The sequence below is a fragment of the Thalassophryne amazonica genome, chromosome 10 (assembly GCF_902500255.1).
Source record: "Thalassophryne amazonica chromosome 10, fThaAma1.1, whole genome shotgun sequence".
Lineage (NCBI taxonomy): Eukaryota > Metazoa > Chordata > Actinopteri > Batrachoidiformes > Batrachoididae > Thalassophryne > Thalassophryne amazonica.
In genome coordinates this window covers 67,329,320-67,353,377 of record NC_047112.1, presented here as the reverse complement: position 1 = coordinate 67,353,377, position 24,058 = coordinate 67,329,320, and the positions used below count along the sequence as shown (strand labels likewise).

General features: G+C 45.0%; 1 protein-coding gene across 2 annotated transcripts in view; it reads right to left on the bottom strand.

The window, feature by feature from the left end:
* Positions 1–24,058, bottom strand: part of cherp (calcium homeostasis endoplasmic reticulum protein) — a 120,306-nt gene that overhangs the window by 55,557 nt on the left and 40,691 nt on the right. For both annotated transcript variants that reach the window (XM_034180184.1, XM_034180185.1), the window contains 8 exons: positions 23,332–23,498; positions 22,448–22,585; positions 22,210–22,361; positions 20,324–20,435; positions 17,761–17,850; positions 17,498–17,690; positions 9,321–9,484; positions 7,900–8,154 (listed from right to left, as the gene is read on the bottom strand). In XM_034180184.1, coding sequence (XP_034036075.1) covers positions 7,900–8,154; positions 9,321–9,484; positions 17,498–17,690; positions 17,761–17,850; positions 20,324–20,435; positions 22,210–22,361; positions 22,448–22,585; positions 23,332–23,498 — 1,271 coding nt within the window. The remainder of the gene's footprint in view (positions 1–7,899; positions 8,155–9,320; positions 9,485–17,497; positions 17,691–17,760; positions 17,851–20,323; positions 20,436–22,209; positions 22,362–22,447; positions 22,586–23,331; positions 23,499–24,058) is intronic.

The window sequence follows — 24,058 nt, the reverse complement described above, 5'->3', positions numbered from 1 at the left end:
ATGTGTTACTTTCTTCAGTGATTTCCTCCAGAACTATCTGCCAAGCTAGAAAACTGCTGCATCCTAGTAAGAGCAGAATACTACTGGAATAAGGAAAGTTGTTTTTTTTTTCCCTCATTAAATGGATGCTGCTCTCACTGCAGTTTATTGTCTGGAATAGTCCCAGATTGCATTTCAGAGCATCTAGAATTCAAACATTTTCGTGTGGGTGGTGTTGGGGGGTAATTTTGGGTTTCAGCTTTTTGTTTTTCACCACTTTCATCCCCGAATATGTGAAATCGTGAGTCACTTTTGTGCCGATTAAAGTTACTAAATGGGCCTCCTGTCTTGTTGTGAGAAACGAGAATCGTCCTCCGTTCTGTTCACACAGCTCCAAACGCTGTGCGGCTCTCTGCCGAGTCAAGTTAGAACGATAGAGTCCAGTCGGAATTAATAACTTCAAAGCGAAACACTGTTTTGTTTATTTTTATTTATGTCCAGAGATCAAGGATACAGTGACCAACTTTATATTTATTTACTTTAAGACTCAATGAAATACATAGAAAACCTGTAAAACGAGAGTTACAAATGTAACTACGGTTCTATGAAAGCCGGATGACCGCCAGAGGGCGGTGCTTTAGCACCTGGATAACTACATGTGCGCAGCACAGAGGTCGAGAATATATACCAACAAAGTCACACCACTGAATGTGACCTGGGTGACGTCACTGGTTGTCTTTATATACCAGACGCACCCAGCGCTCGCTTCTTTTCGGAATGAACTCGCAAGACTCTGAGTGACAAGCAACTCTGGCGGTCATCCGGAATTCATAGAACCGTAGTTACATTCGTAACTCTCGTTCTATTTCATTCCTCCTGACTGCCAGAGGGCGGTGCTTTAGCACCTGGATGACTTAATACCAACAAGGTCACGAAGAGTCACACTCACCTCGCATCAGCAGTGGGGAGTGGAGGCAGACAACACTGCCGAAGTCACCGCAGGAGGAGCGGCCACATTCAGTCTGTAATAGCGGGCGAAGGTACAGGACAAAGCCCACGTAGCAGCAGCACAAATATCACTCAAAGGGACACCTCTCAGTGCAGCCCAGGAGGTGGACACCCCTCTGGTGGAATGGCACATAACCTTAGGAGGCTGAAGACCTCTGGACCTGTATACTTGTAAAATGGCATCACGACCCAATGCGAGAGTCGCTGCTTTGAGACAGCACAGCCTCTTTTGTGATCACCGTAATACACAAACAGGGCATCCGTTTTCCGGATCCCGGCAGTCGCACTAATGTACTGCTTCAACATTCGGACAGGACACAGGGAACCAGAAACAGATAATCCTGGATCAGAATGCGGGATATACACAGCCAAGGAAACTGGCTGGTTAACATGAAAAGTTGAAATTCTCTTGGGTAAAAAGGACGGATTAGGCCACAGCGTAACCCCAGATCCATCAGAATTCCATCGCAAACAGTCCTCAGCGACTGATAGGGCATGGAGCTCTCCCACCCGCTTAGCCGAAGACAGTGCAAGTAGAAAGGCAGTCTTCACTAACACCCATTTAAGATCAGCACTTTCAACTGGTTCGAAAGGGGATAAGCTTAAACCTTCCAGGACTAGAGGAAGGTCCCATGAAGGTACGCGTGCAAGCCTTGGAGGCCGCAAACGTAGAGCACCTTTCAAAAAACGACACACTAAGAGGTGTGAACCCACTGACCGGCCATCAACGTAGACGTGCCGGGCAGAGATTGCAGCAACATAAACCTTCAAGGTAGCAACAGAACGTCCTTTCTCCAGCAGTTCTTGTAAATATTTGAGGAGAAGAGGCACAGGGCAATGCTCCGGGTCTAACTTTTGTTTCTCACACCACCGTGCAAACAGCTTCCATCTGTTGTCATACAAAGCCCTGGTAGAAGCAGCACATGAATTAAGGATAGTCTGAACAACAGTCTGGTCACAAGAACTTAAAAAGGAGTCTGGCCCCTCAACGGCCACATATACAGTTAAAGTCGTTCTGGGTGAGGGTGCCAAATCCTCCCCTGTAGCTGTGACAACAAATCCTTCCTCTCCAGGAGAGCCCAAGGTTCTCCCTCGAGGAGTATGTAAATCATGGGAAACCAAATCCTCCCAGGCCAGAATGGAGCAACCAGCAGCACCCTGTGGCTGCTCTGATCTATCCTGTGCAGTGTCAACATCAGCAGCGGGAGAGGAAGGAAGGCATAAAGGAGGCAATCCGGCCATGGGTGAGCCAATGCATCCTGCCCCAGCAGGCTGTCTGGTTCCAAGAGGGAGCACCATCATGGGCAATGTGTCGAGGTGCTTGAAGCGAAAAGGTCCGCTTCCGCTGCACCATATTTCTGCCAGATCATTTGGACCACAATCGGGTTCAGTCTCCACTCTCCCGGTGGTGGTTTCTGTCTGGAGAGTAAATCCGCTGCGCTGTTCTGTACACCGGGCAGATGAACTGCTCTGACACTCTGAAGGCGAGGCAACGCCCATAAGAGAAGCTTCCGAGTTTCTGCCAATGAGTGATTGGACCTGGTGCCCCCCTGATGGTTTATGTGATAGACTGTTGATGTGTTGTCCGACCGGACAAGAACATGTCTTCCTCTCAGGGCTGGGAGGAAATGCTTGAGAGCCAGTTGCACAGCGCGAAGCTCCAGCACGTTTATGTGTTGGAGTCTCTCCTGGGGACTCCAGACACCCCTCACCATCCTGTGATTCCACACGGCCCGCCAACCTTTGAGTGATGCATCTGTAACAACCACCTCTCGGCGAGAAGGAACAGAGCCTAGAGGGACACCCTTGCAGATGAAGTCCACATTCCCCCAGGGTTTGAGGTGCAGAAGGCACTGGTTGGAGAGTCGCACAAGCCTGTGCTGATGCAACTTCAAGTTGAGGCCTAGGTTGTTGATCCAAATCTGTAGGGGACGTAAGAACAGAAGTCCCAAAGGTACCACTAGCGACATTGCAGTCAATTTGCCCATCAACCGGAGCAGCAAACCAAAAGGCAGCGTCACAGCCCATTGAATGTGTGAGACGAGACGAATTACATCGTCCACTCTCTGCGGGGATGGTGATGCAGTCATAGTCAGGGAGTTGATGGCAATGCCGATGAAGGTCGTTTGTTGACTGGGAACAAGAGAACTCTTTGCCAAGTTCACTGTGAGTCCTAAATGAGAGACATGGTTCAGTAGAAGAGCTGTGTCGTTGTGAGTCGGAGCGCAGACAAGCCAATCGTCTAAGTAAGGTAGGATTCTTAATCCAAGAGCTTGCAGTGGGGCTAGTGCTGCAGCCATACATCTGGTAAATGTACGAGGGGCAAGAGAGAGGCCGAAAGGAAGCACCCTGAACTGGTATGCCTGACCTTCGAAAGCAAAGCGGAGAAACTGCCTGTGATGAGGAGCCACTGGCACATGGAAATAGGCGTCTTTTAAGTCGACACTTGTCAACAAGTCTCCTGGTGTGATAGTTTGAAGGACGTCTACTGTGCGGAGCATGTGAAACTGCAGCAGTTTGATATAACAATTCAGACGTCGGAGATCGAGGATAGGACGAAAGCCGCCATCCTTCTTTGGAACAAGGAAGTAAATTGAATAGAACCCCCTGAGCTGGTCTGATCTGTGAACTGGCTCTATGGGCCCCTTCTCCAGGAGTTCCAAAATCTCCTGTTGTAGGGCAGACTGCACCAAGTTGGAAACAACAGTCATCCTCACCCCATTGAACTTTGGAGGACGACATCCGAACTGAATTCTGTAACCTTCGAACAAGGTTGAAATGACCCATGGGTCTTGAACTTCAGCCTCCCAGTGGCTGAGTTGATTTCGTGAAAAACAGCTGGCGGCCAAACGTTGGCAGTCAGACCCGACTACCTCTGCCTCGCATCCCTGAGGACCTCTGGGCGCGATTACTGGAAGCTCTGCGAAACCGTTCAGTTCTCGGGGGTCTGCTCGTAGGCTCACGAAAGGCAGGCTGCTGGGAGAGCTGGCCCTCAACTACAAAAGCACGTGCAGCTCTGGGAGTCGGCGGAAGCCTGGATGTAGAGTGAAAAGCTGTAGCACGTCTGACTGGCTGAGGTCTGGAAGACCGGTGTAGGTCAACAAACTGTTGCCGAGATTTACTAGCCTCAACAGCACGCTCTAAAGTTTGTTGGGCCGCAGGTCCAAATACTTGGCCTGGAAGAACCGGCAGCGAACGGAGTATGCCTCTGCAGGATTCGGAAAGGGGGGACTGTGCAAGCCACACCTGACGTCTAGTGATGGTAAGGGTTGACATCAGTCTGCCAAGCTCTCTGGACATATAAGCAAAGGTTTGGAGTGAGGCATCACTAAGACTTTGCGTAGCATCATCAACCTCTGCCTCCCTCAAAGACTTTGAGAGGGCAAGGGCTAAATGGGACAGCGAGTTGCCTAGGCGACCGATGCGAGCAGCTATGTCATAGCTTTTGGTGAGGAGGTCATCAGTGACCCTACACTGAGGGCGTGGGCAGCGGGCATCCAGCCGAGCAGCATCAGCTGGAGCCACAACCAGGTTCGCAATAATGCTGTCAACGGCGGGCATATGGTTCAGGCCATACCGCGCTGAATCACACATAGAGCTAAGGGCTCTGCAGTCCTGTGACAGATGGGTCAATGATTTGGGGTCCGCCCAACATTGGTGGAGCTCCTCGATATATGGTTGTGAAACTGGAACGTTGAACTCAGGCTTCTGAGTGACTTTGAAAAAGGCACTTGAAGCGGTGGTTTCTGCAGGGGGATTGTCGACCCCAAGCCTGGATAAAGCCAACTGAACAGCTTGCTTGACAAAGGATAGTCCAGGTCCGGTTTGCGGCATGGACTCTGCCTCGGAGGTATGAGAGCCCACTAATGAATGGCTTGGAGAAAGACTCCTCTCATCCTCCACACAGTTTATATCACTTGTCATGTACAAGGAATCAGTTGCAGCAATAGACACAACATCGTCCTCCTGCTGAGTAACTACATTGGTCTGATCAGCTTCATTAGGGACAGCAGGAACTGTCACTGCATCCTTAGGCTGTAGATTCAGAAGCAAGGACTTAATCTGAGCAAACTCAGAAGTCAACGTTTCGACCTTTTCAGCCAAAGCATGGTCATGAGTAACCTTCTTAGCAGAAGGGGCTCCTGCATGTGGGCGTTTACAGCGCTTTGGGTCCTTCCTGGGGCTGGAGGCCAAAGTCGCACTAGATATTCCACTTCCCAATGCCGCAAGTCTAGCAGATCTCTCTGCCAGTGGCATGCTGGCACAATTAAGGCAGGCATCGCCAGTCAGGGCTTCCCTCAGGTGTCCGATCCCAAGACAGGGGCAAAACATATGTCTATCATCTGGGCTCAAGGGAGCCAAACAGGTACTACAGCCATGCAACAAAGGCCCTGTCAACATTGTGGACTGGGTGCAGATGGCTAACGCAAGCCCTGATGGTTACAAATGGAAAGACAAAGCGTGAATCACACGCAGTGTAAATAGTAACACGAGGCACGGAGCGTGAAGCACTCACAGCCGCAGACTCGACACGAGGCACGGAGCATGAAGCACTCACAGCCGTCGGCTTGACACGAGGCACGGAGCGTGAAGCACTCCAGCCGCAGACTCGGCACGAGACACGGAGCTTGAAACACTCACAGTGTAAAAGCTAATACAAGGCCCGGAGCGTGAAACACTCACAGCCACAGTAATAACACGATGCACACAGCCGAAAAAAACTCACAGCCCAAGTGCTAAGTCACTTAGAGCAACGACGACAACACTAGCTGCTAGCGGAGCTGTTAAACTTAGCAAATGGCGGCAGTGCAGACAAAGTACTTCAAGGAGTGGAAAACACTCACGGCAAGCCCAACACAGTACACTATACTGGTTCTGATATACACACTACCACGTAGTTAACGTGGTTAGCGACAACTAAACAAATAGCCAGCTTTCATCGAAACAACACACTAATGTGTACAGAGGAAAATATCCAGCAGGGCAGCGGCAAGGTGCGCACCCGGCGTTTAGGAAGGTGTACTCACGACAGGCGTCAAAGAATACAAAAAACGGTGAAGCCGTGTCTCGCAGCCTCTGGAGGACATGTGCAGTGCACGTAGCTCCAACCGAAGGTGGGTTGCGAGGCTACAAGCGAGAGCGGCAATCGCAGCTAAATGCGTTTTCAACCTCTAAGAATGCGAGAATGTAGAAAAGAAGCGAGCGCTGGGTGCGTCTGGTATATAAAGACAACCAGTGACGTCACCCAGGTCACATTCAATGGTGTGACTTTGTTGGTATATATTCTCGACCTCTGTGCTGCGCACATGTAGTTATCCAGGTGCTAAAGCACCGCCCTCTGGCGGTCAGGAGGAATGAAATAGAACCTACTTTTAGTACAAAATTCACAAGAGGTATCGATAAGGGAATCGATAAGGAATCGGATCGATATGCAGAATCGATAATGGCATTGATATCGATAAAATCTTATCAATACCCATCCCTAGTTATCAGTGGTATAGCGATCGTAGCGGTAGACATCGCGTCAATTAGTGCGCCTGAATCACGCACGCTTCATATGCAAACTGCCATAATGTTGTTAAAGCACATTTTAAAGCTATACATAATACCGTGAAACCGCGGTATTTTTGCCCACGGTTATCATACCGTCCAAATCTCATACACACACTATATTGCACATTCGGGTACTTCGTCTCGCTTTTTTCCCTCTTGGGCAATGACGGCCGTGTCCCCATGTATGGCAGCGTTACATTAGCTGCATAGGGAGTCCTCACTCTAGCTTTCATATATGTAACTCTATGGGATGGGCACACCTACAGAAAAGTTCAACCCAAGTATGTCTTGTTACCGCGCTAAAAGTAAGATCACACGCTTCAAGATAGCTATCTGCTACGTCTACACCCCGAAGGTCCACTGTCTTTGTTACTGTATTCAGCAGGTATATACAAGGTATTACAGCCTTCAGGACACGGTTCTTAGACATGCTCACAGAATGGGTACTCAGCAGCTTAAGCAGTTAGTACAGTACCTGGTTCAAGCCCCTGTGCCCCAGTCATCAAGTCACACAGGCTTTTCTTACCACGCACCTCTTCTGTGGAACAGTCTGCCGACTAAGAGAAGCGAGTCTGAGTCTGTAGAGTCATTTAAATCCAAATTAAAGACTCATCAGTTCTCCCTACATTATAATGAACATACAGTCGCATAATGAATGTTTTTGCATCCAACTTCAAATAGTTCCAAGACTGGTGGAGTGGGACTCTATCTCATCACATCCAAATTCTGGGGAACGCTAGCAAAATGTTGGACTCTACTGCAGGTGAACATGTTCACACTTTGTCTGTTTGTAGGATGGAGTGACAGTGAACCATTCATTGTCTGTGTGAGTTCCGCTTGATCTCTGCCTGTCTGTCAGACTAGTCAACCTTATACTCCCCTAAGATCCTTCCAGGACTGGAACATGTGAGCTCTACACTGTAAAAAATGGGTGTCTAAAAACATGATAAAAACCATAAATCTGAGGGAAAAGGTACTCAAGTCAAATTATCTGTCCATGCAGCAAGATAATTTCACTTGACAAGATTCTTGATTTGAGACTGTTAAATCTGGAAATAAGCATGTTGAACACTTAAAATAAGAAATGAACACAAAACAAGCTAATTTACCTAACATTTTTAAATCTAAGTTTTTTTTTTCTTGGTAAGATCAAGAAGTTACTATGATGTGTCAAAACGCTCCCAAATTTGCTATTCAGGATTAAAGAGGAAGGAACAGTGCTCTGTGGAATAGCTCCATAAAAGGGTTTTGACTGGCACTAAATGATGTCAGCCAGTGTGCAAAAAGAAAGAACCTTTTCAGTGCCACTGGCTTTTTATGAGCAAACCATCTAAACACTGGGGAGCACAGATCACATGCCTGCATGCGTGGAGGAAACGGGGGCTCCCTCTGGCCCCAGGGAGGCTGCTCAGCCTGGTTCCCCCATGGGGGTTGTTGCTCAAATGAGTTCCACGATGGGGGGCCTGGGTCGGAACCTCCTGGCCCAGTCCAGGGTCCTCCTTCTCTGGGTGGGCCGCCGCTCCAGCTGCCTGGGTCCCTCTGCTCATTCCACATCCCCTCATGCGTGTTCCAAGGAGGGCAGGGTGGCGGAGGCTGATTTGGGTCAAAGGGGGGCTGGAGAAAGAGAGAGGCTTCAAAACAGTTTTATGGTAAACAGCTTATTTGCTTATCATGCAGCAGTAATTATTTACAAACACTGTTCGCTCCTTAAACACAGCAACAAAGAAGAAATCTGACAAAGCAACATGGTTTGTTTTTCTGATGTGACCCTGGGCTTTTGTGGCTCTGCATCTTCAGGACGGCAACATCTGATTAACTACATCTGATGAAGCATGCCTGAAGCAGATCAGGACTAGGACCAGACTGAAGGAGCCATACCGCGCAACCTCCGACGGCAGGCAGACACGGGAGAGAGACCGTGCAACCTCCAACGGCAGGCAGACATGGGAGAGAGACCGCGCAACCTCCGACGGCAGGCAGACACGGGAGAGAGACCGCGCAACCTCCGACGGCAGGCAGACACGGGAGAGAGACCGCGCGACCTCCGACGGCAGGCAGACACGGGAGAGGGACCGCGCGACCTCCGACGGCAGGCAGACACGGGAGAGAGACCGCGCGACCTCCGACGGCAGGCAGACACGGGAGAGAGACCGCGCGACCTCCGACGGCAGGCAGACACGGGAGAGAGACCGCGCGACCTCCGACGGCAGGCAGACACGGGAGAGAGACCGCGCGACCTCCGACGGCAGGCAGACACGGGAGAGAGACCGCGCGACCTCCGACGGCAGGCAGACACGGGAGAGAGACCGCGTGACCTCCGACGGCAGGCAGACACGGGAGAGAGACCGCGCGACCTCACACAGCAGGCAGACACGGGAGACAGACCGCGCGACCTCCCACAGCAGGCAGACACGGGAGACAGACCGCATGGCCTCCCACAGCAGGCAGACAGGACACAGGCTGCATTACCTCCTCCGGCCTCCCACAGCTGGCAGACAGGAGACAATCCGTGTGACCTCCTCCGGCCTCCCACAGCAGGCAGACAATGGAATCTTCCTTGCTTCCTACACTACTATAGTTTTCTGATGTTGATGTTGTCTTTCTGTCCAATATATCAGTTGGCCAGTAATATCCGCTGCTATGGGGCTTTCAAGAAAGTAACAGCATCTGTCTATTTTATTCAAATGCTGAGTGATGCAAAACAGCAACTGCCAATCCGAGTAAAGCACGATGGCAGAGTGATATCCTCTAAACACAAAGTAAAAAACGCAGCTGCTTACCGGCTGGTTGGGGTTCCAGGGACCCATGTGTTGGGGGTCATACCAGGCTGGCTTGTTGGAGGGGAGATCTGAGGCTCCACTTGCATTGCTGGGATCCTGCTGCCTGGATGACGCACCCTCAAACTCTGCTGGAGGAGGACCTGACAGGGGAGGATTCACATCTCCTGTTCACAGAAAAAAAACACCCATTCAGGGGGCCATGGGAAAAAAACAAATCCTGAAAATTTTTTGGCAAGGGCCAAAGGCCCAAAGCCTCTGGCTGGAAGGAGGTTCTCCCCCAGAAAAACTTGAAATCTCAGATCCATTCTGGTGCATTTTCTTGTCTATTTACCCACCAACAAAAATCTCCATAAATGTAATTTTTTGTTGGGTTAGGTCAATTTTTCCACCCCAGTCTTTTCACATAAAAAAAAAACAAAAAAAAAAAAACATACAATGCGGTTCAGAAAAGTACAAAGGAAATGATAATTCAAAGAACTCAAAAATAATAACTCTCAGTATCAATTCAAATGGAACAATAAGAGTATTTATGGCACATTAATGCATCAACTTGTTAAACCTTCACTCACTCCTGAGTTTTCCTAGTTTTGAGCTATTGATTATCTCTGTTTTCAAATTCTTGAACACCTTAAAATCCTTATAAATGTGTTCTTACGTCAAGATTAATTTCTGATTATATTTTTAAGTTAATAAAACTTTCTTACATTAGAAAACTTGTAATTAAAATAGTTTTAATAATAATAAAAAAAGATTCTTTAGAAATCGTTGATGTTCATCTGTAAATTAAAGCCAACTCATCTGTTGAGATAATTTCATGATTAATATAAGGAATAAAAAAGTATGAAAAGTAATGTGTACATTAAACACAATGAAATATGAAACAGCGCTGTGCTATTTTCTTTGATAACTTGTTAGTTAAAAAAATTGAAGTTATTTAAAGTTGAGACTTTTCTTGCAGTTGTGGCGGTAACAATTAAACTGCGTAGCTTTATTTGGTCAAAATAAAAATAGGTTGAACAATTTACAAACATACAATGTTCACTCAGCTCGACATTGACTTGATTTAACCTCCTGCAGCTAAAAGCTAAAGGTAGCTGATAAACATCGGCATGTGTCACGTATCATTTTCAATTACTCAGCTCAGACAAATTTTTGTGCATTGCTCAAACTCATTAATCTAAACTCTTGTCTGAATGCTAACGGCATTAGCATTGTTAGCAGCTGGAAGCTTCATGTCCACAACAAAGTACACCGTTAGGAAAACAACCAAGCAGTCCCCAAAAATATGACTTAATAAACTCCAAATACAAAAAAATATCCCTTCATCTTCTTTGGTGATTAATGGCGGCTTGCAAACCAACATGGCGCATTACTGCCACCAACTGCTTGGCGTGGAACTGAATGGAACTGAATGAATGGATTCTGATGTGTGCTTTCAAAAAATAACCAGGAAGCATTCACCACATGAGTAAAAACCTGAATTTCCGGTCATTTCCGGAAAACTTTCATTGCTGAAAACCAAACACTGGGTTCAGACTGTGGTCACAACTTCATGTCAACTCCTCATGGCAGTGACCATGAGATCTGAATGACTTCTCTGAAAGGTTCATAGTCTCAGTCAGAACAATTGCATAACATCATCATCTAGTAATCAACTTTTAATTCACTGTGGACTGGAATTATATGTGTACATACACGTATATGACGTCTCCTTTAAACCGTAAACACAGTATCTACCGCTACTCCGGCGCCTCCTTTAAACCGTAAGCACAGTATCTACCGCTACTCCGACATCTCCTTTAAACCATAAACACAGTATCTACAGCTACTCCGGCATCTCCGTTAAACTGAAAGTGCACTATCTACTGCTACTCTGACGTCTCCTTTAAACAGCAGCACTGTGGCTTAGTCGTTAGCACTGTTACCTCACAGCAAGGTCATGGGTTTGATTCCCACCTGTGGCCTTTCTGTGTGGAGTTTGCATGTTCTCCCTGTGTTTGTGTGGGTTTCCTCCCACATTTAACGACATGCAGGTTAGGTGGACTGGAAACTTTAAAATTGTCCAGGTCTCCCTTGCAAAAGAGGTCTTGATCTCAATGGAACTAACCTGGTTCAATAAAGATTATATTAAATTGAATTAAACCGTAAGCACGGTATCTACATATCTACCACTACTCCGACATCTCCTTTAAACAGTAAACACGGTATCTACCACTACTCCGACATCTCCTTTAAACAGTAAACACGGTATCTACCACTACTCCGACATCTCCTTTAAACAGTAAACACGGTATCTACCACTACTCCGACAACCCCTTTGAACAGTAAACGCGGTATCGACCACTACTCCGACAACCCCTTCGAACAGTAAACGCGGTATCGACCACTACTCCGACAACCCCTTCGAACAGTAAACGCGGTATCGACCACTACTCCGACAACCCCTTCGAACAGTAAACGCGGTATCGACCACTACTCCGACAACCCCTTCGAACAGTAAACGCGGTATCGACCACTACTCCGACAACCCCTTCGAACAGTAAACGCGGTATCGACCACTACTCCGACAACCCCTTCGAACAGTAAACGCGGTATCGACCACTACTCCGACAACCCCTTCGAACAGTAAACGCGGTATCGACCACTACTCCGACAACCCCTTCGAACAGTAAACGCGGTATCGACCACTACTCCGACATCTCCTTCAAACAGTAAACGCGGTATCTACCACTACTCCGACATCTCCTTTAAACAGTAAACGCCGTATCTACCACTACTCCGACATCTCCTTTAAACAGTAAACGCGGTATCTACCACTACTCCGACATCTCCTTTAAACAGTAAACGCGGTATCTACCACTACTCCGACATCTCCTTTAAACAGTAATCGCGGTATCTACCACTACTCCGACATCGCCTTTAAACAGTAATCGCGGTATCTACCACTACTCCGACAACCCCTTTGAACAGTAAACGCGGTATCGACCACTACTCCGACATCTCCTTTAAACAGTAAACGCGGTATCGACCACTACTCCGACATCTCCTTCAAACAGTAAATGCGGTATCTACCACTACTCCGACATCTCCTTTAAACTATGACGCAGTATCTACCACTATGACATCTCCTTTAAACTATCAACACAGTATCTAGAACTACTCTGACATCTCCTTTAAACAATGACCTGGTATCCACCACTACCCCAACATCTCCTTTAAATGGTAAATGCAGTATCTACAGCTACTCCAACATCTCCTTTAAATGGAACACTACTCTGATGTCTCCTTCAAACCGTAAGCACGGTATCTACCATTACTCCGACATCTCCTTTAAACCATAATTACTGTTATAAGTCACTCCCATGCACAACTAAAGTACACACTGACTTGGTGATCATTGAGGTCATTGAGGTGCAGACTGGCACTCTCAATGAGTAGACTAAGTTTGATCCGCATCTGGAGTGAGATTGCATCAGAATTTTGGCTCTCTGTTGGGACTGTTTACACAGAGACTGCTACCTGCTGCTTTGGACTTGAACTAACAGTCTTTTTCAAGACTTTTCTACTTTTTACTTTTTTTTTAATACTTTTTTACTGTGCTCCAACGCCTAAGGAACACCTCTAATGGTCGAAACATCGCGACGGAGCACTTTTATCAGCTAACTTTTATCAGCGTTGGCAAGCTAACTAGCTTGCTAACGCTTTCGTTTTTATTTATTTATTTATTTTTTAGCACTGTTGTCGTGCGTTGTCTGTGCTGCTCCACAGCGTGTTTAGTCGATTTTTATTTTATTTTAGCACCGTTGTCGTGCGTTCGCTGTTGTCGTGCGTTGCCTGTGCTGCTTCATGGCCTGTTTGGTGCCTTAATTAAGGCACTCCTTCTGCTGAATCACCTCTAAATTATTTACACATTATTCACTTTGTGTGTTTTTAGGAATCCGCTAGGTTGCGTAGCTACTAGCTCTTAGCCGGTTTAGCATGGCGGCTTCTCCTGTCTCACCCGCACTTTTCTGCTCTGGGTGTGAAATGTTTAGTTATTCCTCTGCCTCCTTTAGCAGTAACGGTACTTGTAATAAGTGCAGCTTATTCGTAGCTTTGGAGGCCAGGCTGGGCGAATTGGAGACTCGGCTCCGCACTGTGGAAAATTCTACAGCTAGCCAGGCCCCTGTAGTCGGTGCGGACCAAGGTAGCTTAGCCGCCGTTAGTTACCCTCTGGCAGATCCCGGGCAGTCGGGAAAGCAGGTTGACTGGGTGACTGTGAGGAGGAAGCGTAGCCCTAAACAGAAGCCCCGTGTACACCGCCAACCCGTTCACATCTCTAACCGTTTTTCCCCACTCGACGATACACTCGCCGAGGATCAAACTCTGGTTATTGGCGACTCTGTTTTGAGAAATGTGAAGTTAGCGACACCAGCAACCATTGTCAGTTGTCTTCCGGGGGCCAGAGCAGGCGACATTGAAGGAAATTTGAAATTGCTGGCTAAGGCTAAGCGTAAATTTGGTAAGATTGTAATTCACGTCGGCAGTAATGACACTCGGTTACGCCAATCGGAGGTCACTAAAATTAACATTAAATCGGTGTGTAACTTTGCAAAAACAATGTCGGACTCTGTAGTTTTCTCTGGGCCCCTCCCCAATCAGACCGGGAGTGACATGTTTAGCCGCATGTTCTCCTTGAATTGCTGGCTGTCTGAGTGGTGTCCAAAAAATGAGGTGGGCTTCATTGATAATTGTCAAAGCTTCTGGGGAAAACCTGGTCTTGTTAGGAGAGACGGCATCCATCCCACTTTAGATGGAGCAGCTCTCATTTCTAGAAATCTGGCCAATTTTCTTGGATCCTCCAAACTGTGACTGTCCAGGGTTGGGACCAGGAGGCAGAGCTGTGGTCTTATACACCTCTCTGCAGCTTCTCTCCCCCTGCCATCCCCTCATTACCCCATCCCCGTAGAGACGGTGCCTGCTCCCAGACCACCAATAACCAGCAAAAATCTATTTAAGCATAAAAATTCAAAAAGAAAAAATAATATAGCACCTTCAATTGCACCACAGACTAAAACAGTTAAATGTGGTCTATTAAACATTAGGTCTCTCTCTTCTAAGTCCCTGTTGGTAAATGATATAATAATTGATCAACGTATTGATTTATTCTGCCTAACAGAAACCTGGTTACAGCAGGATGAATATGTTAGTTTAAATGAGTCAACACCCCCGAGTCACACTAACTGTCAGAATGCTCGTAGCACGGGCCGGGGCGGAGGATTAGCAGCAATCTTCCATTCCAGCTTATTAATTAATCAAAAACCTAGACAGAGCTTTAATTCATTTGAAAGCTTGTCTCTTAGTCTTGTCCATCCAAATTGGAAGTCCCAAAAACCAGTTTTATTTGTTATTATCTATCGTCCACCTGGTCGTTACTGTGAGTTTCTCTGTGAATTTTCAGACCTTTTGTCTGACTTAGTGCTTAGCTCAGATAAGATAATTATAGTGGGCGATTTTAACATCCACACAGATGCTGAGAATGACAGCCTCAACACTGCATTTAATCTGTTATTAGACTCTATTGGCTTTGCTCAAAAAGTAAATGAGTCCACCCACCACTTTAATCATATCTTAGATCTTGTTCTGACTTATGGTATGGAAATAGAAGACTTAACAGTATTCCCTGAAAACTCCCTTCTGTCTGATCATTTTTTAATAACATTTACCCTGATGGACTACCCTGCAGTGGGGAATAAGTTTCATTACACTAGAAGTCTTTCAGAAAGTGCTGTAACTAGGTTTAAGGATATGATTCCTTCTTTATATTCTCTAATGTCATATACCAACACAGAGCAGAGTAGCTACCTAAACTCTGTAAGGGAGTTAGAGTATCTCGTCAATAGTTTTACATCCTCTTTGAAGACAACTTTGGATGCTGTAGCTCCTCTAAAAAAGAGAGCTTTAAATCAGAAGTGCCTGACTCCGTGGTATAACTCACAAACTCGTAGCTTAAAGCAGATAACCCGTAAGTTGGAGAGGAAATGGCGTCTCACTAATTTAGAAGATCTTCACTTAGCCTGGAAAAAGAGTTTGTTGCTCTATAAAAAAGCCCTCCGTAAAGCTAGGACATCTTTCTACTCATCACTAATTGAAGAAAATAAGAATAACCCCAGGTTTCTTTTCAGCACTGTAGCCAGGCTGACAAAGAGTCAGAGCTCTATTGAGCTGAGTATTCCATTAACTTTAACTAGTAATGACTTCATGACTTTCTTTGCTAACAAAATTTTGACTATTAGAGAAAAAATTACTCATAACCATCCCAAAGATGTATCGTTATCTTTGGCTGCTTTCAGTGATGCCGGTATTTGGTTAGACTCTTTCTCTCTGATTGTTCTGTCTGAGTTATTTTCATTAGTTACTTCATCCAAAGTGAAGGTTACAAATGATCTTCTTATGGCTTCGGACAGTGGACTTATCTCTGTGCTTGTTCTGTTGGACCTCAGTGCTGCTTTTGATACTGTTGACCATAAAATTTTATTACAGAGATTAGAGCATGTCATAGGTATTAAAGGCACTGCGGTGGTTTGAATCATATTTGTCTAATAGATTACAGTTTGTTCATGTAAATGGGGAATCTTCTTCACAGACTAAAGTTAATTATGGAGTTCCACAAGGTTCTGTGCTAGGACCAATTTTATTCACTTTATACATGCTTCCCTTAGGCAGTATTATTAGACGGTATTGCTTAAATTTTCATTGTTACGCAGATGATACCCAGCTTTATCTATCCATGAAGCCAGAGGATACACACCAATTAGCTAAACTGCAGGATTGTCTTACAGACATAAAGACATGGATGACCTCTAATTTCCTGCTTTTAAACTCAGATAAAACTGAAGTTATTGTACTTGGCCCCACAAATCTTAGAAGCATGGTGTCTAACCAGATCGTTACTCTGGATGGCATTTCCCTGATCTCTAGTAATACTGTGAGAAATCTTGGAGTCATTTTTGATCAGGATATGTCATTCAAAGCGCATATTAAACAAATATGTAGGACTGCCTTTTTGCATTTACGCAATATCTCTAAAATCAGAAAGGTCTTGTCTCAGAGTGATGCTGAAAAACTAATTCATGCATTTATTTCCTCTAGGCTGGACTATTGTAATTCATTATTATCAGGTTGTCCTAAAAGTTCCCTAAAAAGCCTTCAGTTGGTTCAGAATGCTGCAGCTAGAGTACTGACGGGGACTAGCAGGAGAGAGCATATCTCACCCGTGTTGGCCTCTCTTCATTGGCTTCCTGTTAATTCTAGAATAGAATTTAAAATTCTTCTTCTTACTTATAAGGTTTTGAATAATCAGGTCCCATCTTATCTTAGGGACCTCGTAGTACCATATTACCCCATTAGAGCGCTTCGCTCTCAGACTGCGGGCTTACTTGTAGTTCCTAGGGTTTGTAAGAGTAGAATGGGAGGCAGAGCCTTCAGCTTTCAGGCTCCTCTCCTGTGGAACCAGCTCCCAATTCAGATCAGGGAGACAGATACCCTCTCTACTTTTAAGATTAGGCTTAAAACTTTCCTTTTCGCTAAGGCTTATAGTTAGGGCTGGATCGGGTGACCCTGGACCATCCCTTGGTTATGCTGCTTTAGACGTAGATTGTGGGGGGGTTCCCATGATGCACTGTTTCTTTCTCTTTTTGCTCCGTATGCATCACTCTGCATTTAATCATTAGTGATCGATCTCTGCCCCCCTTCACGGCATGTCTTTTTCCTGGTTTTTTCCCTCAGCCCCAACCAGTCTCAGCAGAAGACTGCCCCTCCCTGAGCCTGGTTCTGCTGGAGGTTTCTTCCTGTTAAAAGGGAGTTTTTCCTTCCCACTGTGGCCAAGTGCTTGCTCATAGGGGGTCGTTTTGACCGTTGGGGTTTTTCATAATTATTGTATGGCCTTGCCTTACAATATGGAGCGCCTTGGGGCAACTGTTTGTTGTGATTTGGCGCTATATAAGAAAAAAGTTGATTGATTGATTGATTGACTGACTGTGCACTGTTAAACAGAGAGCGTGAAATAAAATTCATCATAAAGAGTCAAAGACAAATGAAGAGTAAAGACTGAGCCCACAAACACAGTTGATCTGCTGCCTGGACTAAATACACTCTCACATGCGCAAGCCCGTCTGCGTCTGTGACTGTGTCCTCACCGGTCTGTGCTGCGATGGGTGAGGCACTGTCGGGCTCTGCAGGTGGAGGCAGCTGGCTCACAGCGGCAGGCTGTGGCTGCTGCTTCAGGCTGCTGATAAACTCCTCGTGCTGCGTCTTCAAAGCCTGGATCTGCTGCTGGAAGGCCAGCTGGATAGGCTGCACGGCTGCAGCGTATTCCGTGATCAGAGAGGCCTGCAAACAGCCCAGAGGTCACACAACATTCTCACACACTACTGTCCACGCTCAATCTAACACAACTCACCTGGTACTGGCCCAGGCCCAGAGCTGGATTCTGGAGCTGTTGAATGGTCTCCTCATCAAAGTAGCCGTTCTTCTCCCACAGCTGTAACAACTGCACAGAAGGTGTAACAACATGAGCACAGATGACTGATTCCTCTCTACACTGTCAGGGATGTGATGGGGGTGGGGGGCAAGTAAAAGAGCGCTTAAAAATTCAAATAACATTCGCATTAGACCTGTGACATTCAGAAAAGTACGCAAACAAAATAAGATGAAAGTAGCTGCAAATTTGACTTTGAACACAAAGAGGGGCTGTAGTCAGGTGGTGGATACATAAAATATTTGGGAGCAGTTGGGTGTTTGTTATGACCGGCATACACAGACTATGCCGGTCATAAGAAACGCTCAAGGAAACTCTCCAGACGTGCTGACATACTTCACGACATCATCCTATTTTCAGTTAGCTGTTGTAAAACAGCTAACTGATCACCTGCAGAGGAATGGTCTATTTGAAGAGTTTCAGTCAGGTTTTAGAATTCATCATAGTACAGAAACAGCATTAGTGAAGGTTACAAATGATCTTCTTATGGCTTCGGACAGTGGACTTATCTCTGTCCTTGTTCTGTTGGACCTCAGTGCTGCTTTTGATACTGTTGACCATAAAATTTTATTACAGAGATTAGAGCATGTCACAGGTATTAAAGGCACTGCGCTGCGGTGGTTTGAATCATATTTGTCTAATAGATTACAGTTTGTTCATGTAAATGGGGAATCTTCTTCACAGACTAAAGTTAATTATGGAGTTCCACAAGGTTCTGTGCTAGGACCAATTTTATTCACTTTATACATGCTTCCCTTAGGCAGTATTATTAGACGGTATTGCTTAAATTTTCATTGTTACGCAGATGATACCCAGCTTTATCTATCCATGAAGCCAGAGGATACACACCAATTAGCTAAACTGCAGGATTGTCTTACAGACATAAAGACATGGATGACCTCTAATTTCCTGCTTTTAAACTCAGATAAAACTAAAGTTATTGTACTTGGCCCCACAAATCTTAGAAGCATGGTGTCTAACCAGATCGTTACTCTGGATGGCATTTCCCTGATCTCTAGTAATACTGTGAGAAATCTTGGAGTCATTTTTGATCAGGATATGTCGTTCAAAGCGCATATTAAACAAATATGTAGGACTGCCTTTTTGCATTTACGCAATATCTCTAAAATCAGAAAGGTCTTGTCTCAGAGTGATGCTGAAAAACTAATTCATGCATTTATTTCCTCTAGGCTGGACTATTGTAATTCATTATTATCAGGTTGTCCTAAAAGTTCCCTAAAAAGCCTTCAGTTGGTTCAGAATGCTGCAGCTAGAGTACTGACGGGGACTAGCAGGAGAGAGCATATCTCACCCGTGTTGGCCTCTCTTCATTGGCTTCCTGTTAATTCATGAATAGAATTTAAAATTCTTCTTCTTACTTATAAGGTTTTGAATAATCAGGTCCCATCTTATCTTAGGGACCTCGTAGTACCATATTACCCCATTAGAGCGCTTCGTTCTCAGACTGCGGGCTTACTTGTAGTTCCTAGGGTTTGTAAGAGTAGAATGGGAGGCAGAGTCTTCAGCTTTCAGGCTCCTCTCCTGTGGAACCAGCTCCCAATTCAGATCAGGGAGACAGATACCCTCTCTACTTTTAAGATTAGGCTTAAAACTTTCCTTTTCGCTAAGGCTTATAGTTAGGGCTGGATAGGGTGACCCTGGACCATCCCTTGGTTATGCTGCTTTAGACGTAGATTGTGGGGGGGTTCCCATGATGCACTGTTTTCTTTCTCTTTTTGCTCCGTATGCATCACTCTGCATTTAATCATTAGTGATCGATCTCTGCCCCCCTTCACGGCATGCCTTTTTTCCTGGTTTTTTCCCTCAGCCCCAACCAGTCTCAGCAGAAGACTGCCCCTCCCTGAGCCTGGTTCTGCTGGAGGTTTCTTCCTGTTAAAAGGGAGTTTTTCCTTCCCACTGTTGCCAAGTGCTTGCTCATAGGGGGTCGTTTTGACCGTTGGGGTTTTTCATAATTATTGTATGGCCTTGCCTTGCAATATGGAGCGCCTTGGGGCAACTGTTTGTTGTGATTTGGTGCTATATAAGAAAAAAGTTGATTGATTGATCCTGTTCAGTGCAACCGTCGTGGTTTTAGCTCGTCTCCTGCAGTAAGTCTGTGACCACTGTCAACTCTCAAACTAGCAATGCACAATTATATGGGGAGACACTGGCAGCACTTTCGTAATGTTTCTGTCATGGCCGCGCTGTTTTAATGTTTTTAACGTGCACGTTTGTAATGTTTTTGTCGTGGCCGCGCTGTTGTAATGTTTTTAACGTGCACGTTTGTAATGTTTTTGTCGTGGCCGCGCTGTTGTAATGTTTTTAACGTGCACGTTTGTAATGTTTTTGTCGTGGCCGCGCTGTTGTAATGTTTTTAACGTGCACGTTTGTAATGTTTTTGTCGTGGCCGCGCTGTTGTAATGTTTTTAATGTGCTGGCGCTGTTGTGGCGTTTTGATATTACATTGTGATCAGGTGCTGGTTACCCTGGTGATCTTCTGCTGCTTCTCCTCTTCCACAGCCAGGAAGCTTGTGCAGTAGATGGGAACAACAACCTTCTGCAGTGCTGCCAACAAGTCCTTCTGCTGCTTCCGTTGGCTGGAGGGACACATTGCAACAACAGATGTGACAAAAAGATGATAGTCTGATCCACTCTTTTGTCTCTTCTATATTGGATTACTGTACGTCCTCTTTTCTGGATTACCACAGTCCAGAGTAGTTCAAAATGCTGCCACTAGAATTCGGACAAAAAGCAGAAAGTCTGACTGTATTACCCCAAGTCTGGCTTCCTGTCCCCATTAACTCAGATTTTAAGGTTTCGTTATTAGCATACAAAGTCCTTCATAGACTCGTACGTCCCTGTCTGGCTGATCTAATTAAACTTCATTTACCGGCTGTTCTGTGTTCTCAGTAGGCAGTATTACTGTGTGTCCTAAAGGTTAAAAAGAAGTCAGTAGGCCAAACTGCACCTGCATCCTGAGATAAGACAGTCTGATTCTCTGGAGAAATTGCAGTCCAGATTAAAGACTCATCTGTTTTACCTTTTTTTAGGCCTTTTCAAACCTGTTTGGAAAGCTCTCAGAAACACCCAATGTTAAAGATTTTAAACAATCATTATCATCTTTGAGGTCAAGTGATTTGTTTTACAATGCAGTTTTCGAAAGCAAAAATAAAATAACCACAAACAATGAACCTATAAGAACTGTAATTTAATAAAACATAAACAACATAACCAGTACTGTAGTTAATCAGAACATCAGAGCAGTGTTTGTAATGAACTAAACTTTACAGACTAGAATATAAAATGGCTTTTCATAACTTTGTTCATATAGATACACATATTTGATACCAGTGGTGTCAAAACATAGATATAAAAAAAACAAAATACTACTTACGACAATCGGCTGCACTGGTCAAAATTATATCCACTAAATAATCTCTTTAATTTGATCACTTTGTTTAACAGGCGCCTGCAAAATGCTGACAAGATTTTTGTTCTGATACAGATCGAGCCACATTAAAACACGTTCAATGATTGGTTATCACATCGAGCTAGACCAATGAAAAATTGTGTTATTAAACAAAGAACAGGGTATATTTCACGGCTCTTATCAAACAAGAAACCAGTATATTTCCCAGTGCTAAACGTCATTCGCGGACCATCCCCTCAAACTCTGCCATAATTGTGTTATAAACCAGTCACCATTTGTTTTATTATACATCTGTTTAATTAATAAAATTATCTTCACGGACAATTTGTTTGCGCGCGCAGGCACTTGAAAGAAAAAAGCAAAAAAAAAAAAAAAACCACCGGCTGCTGTTGCACTTCATGTGTCTGGGAACTTGTCCTCTTAGGATCTGAGACATTTACAAAAAGGTTCCTCGCACTAATGGGAGTCTTTCATTGCAATGACCAGAAGAAACTCAGCAAGGTCCCTGTGTTCAACAGGACTTTCAAAGTGCACACCATTTGCAGGGAAGCACGTTACATGACAGCACACCTGGAGGACAAAGGTTCAAGTCATCTGCGTAACGGTGCTTCCGGTCTTTGAGAATGGTCGGGAGACCTGGACTCCACACAGTGACCCAAGATCACCACTGGATATATTTGATGCTGGGTTCCGCTGAAGACTATCTGGGTAACACTGGAATGACTTTAGTCAAATAGTCAATGAATATGAACGCAATGTTCACTTAGGGAGTCCCAGACGAGTCATCCTACTACCCATGGTATTACCCTCATACTATTAGTCACTGTCCAGCCTTTGAAACATTGTGTTTTTCAGCTATATGACTAAAACTGAAATTAGCCATGAGATTTTGAAGGTGATCTGCCTGTGACACATTCACAAACCTATGTAATTGTGCATACCAATGATGGAGAACATCGTTGGTTAAATAGATGAGATGCAGGCGAAGCTCAAAGTGTGCACCATCGGCAGTGATACGGTTGCGAAGATGTGATGTCATGAGTTCACAGTGCTGCGGTGTCTTGGCATTATTGAACATCCAGTTCTTACCAGCCTGGGGAAAAAAAAGGTGACAATAGTTCTGTCATGTCACATGGCCATCATTTAAGACTGTGAGAAGGTGCCACACGGTGGCCTTACAGAGATAGCATCTTTAGTGCAGGTGTCTATGATGGGCTGCAGCAAGCTGTCAAACTCTTTGATGTCCAACTGAGTTTCCAGGAGCAGTTTTTGGGTCTGTTGCTCCATAGCCAGCGTTATGGCAGCGGTCACTTGTTCCTAAAACAGAAAAAACAAAAACTGCCAATCATCCTGCGACCTCAGCTTCAACCTCTTATGCAAGTCATCAGACTGTGATCTTCACCATCACCAACCCTGCTCCCCAGAGATGTTTCCCATGCAGGGATTTCCTACATTACTATAGGCCTGGCGGCCCAAATGGCCCCTAATATTTTGGTAATAGTATGAGGGGTTGACCAATTATCAAACAGGTCAATAACCGGTCAACCCTCGTACCATTACATAGTATTAAAAAAAGAAAAAAACAAACAAAAAAAAAACTGTGCACTCCCCTTTGGAATCAAAGGGGGGTTGCACAGTTTTTTTTTTTCTGACACCTTCTGTTGCAATATTATTATTTAAGCTTTAATTAGTGTGAGAAAACAAAAGAAACGAAAAACTGCTGGTGCATCAAAATGACAACATCCAAATTAATGGATATTTGACGATTGATATTAAAGTATTTGTGGCTTGATCAGTGTTTCTGCTGGCCAAGTGGCCTGCCAGGCCTATAATACAAGGGGAATCACTGTTTATAGCTGGGTGGACAGCATAAGTGTCCTGTCTAGGGACACAAACAAACAGCATGACATGGACTTGAAGCTCGCTCTATATATTGATAGTCGAAACAGCTGTCTGAGCCGCTCTCACTTAGAAGAGAGTCAAAGAATGTGCACAGTAGGTAACTATCATCATTCGTGAGTTGTTTTTGTCTTTTCTCTCAGGTGATATTGGTAACTCTCCACCTGTCTGAGAGAGTGCAGATGCTGCTCCTGCTGCTGCAGGTTCCACTGGCTTTGTTGGATTAGCTCATCAACAGAGGGCGCTGCAGGTGGTGGAACAGGAGGTGGAGTGATCATCGGAATAGGTGGAGGGACGTCAGCCACATCTTTGGCAGTTGGGTTGTATGTGTCTGCAAAAACAGCATCAAGAGTACCAGAACGGAATTTAGGTCTGAAACTGCCTGGACATCAGGGTTCCGACAGGAAGACCGTCTCTATTCTGAAGAATCTTATCCCCCTTACAAATACAGTTGTATGTAAAAGTTTGGGCACCCCTGTTGATTTCCACGATTTTCCTTTATAAATCAGCAATTTCAGTTAAATATATCATATAGCAGACAGTGATATTTCAGAAGTGAAATGAAGTTTATAGGATTTACAGAAAGTGTGCTATAATTCTTTAAGTAAAATTCGGCAGGTGCATAAATTTGGGCACCCTAACAGAAAAAATACATCAATATTTAGTAGATCCTCTTTTTTTCCAGAAATAACAGCCTCTAAACACTTCCTATAGTTTCCAATGAGAGTCTGGATTCTGTTTGACGGTATTTTGGGCCATTCTTCTTTACAAAAGATCTCAGGTTTGTTTGTTTCCGATCATGAACAGCCAGCTTAAAATCAGACCACAGATTTTCAATAATATTCAGGTCTGGGGATTGAGATGGCCATTCCAGAATGTTGTACTTGTTCC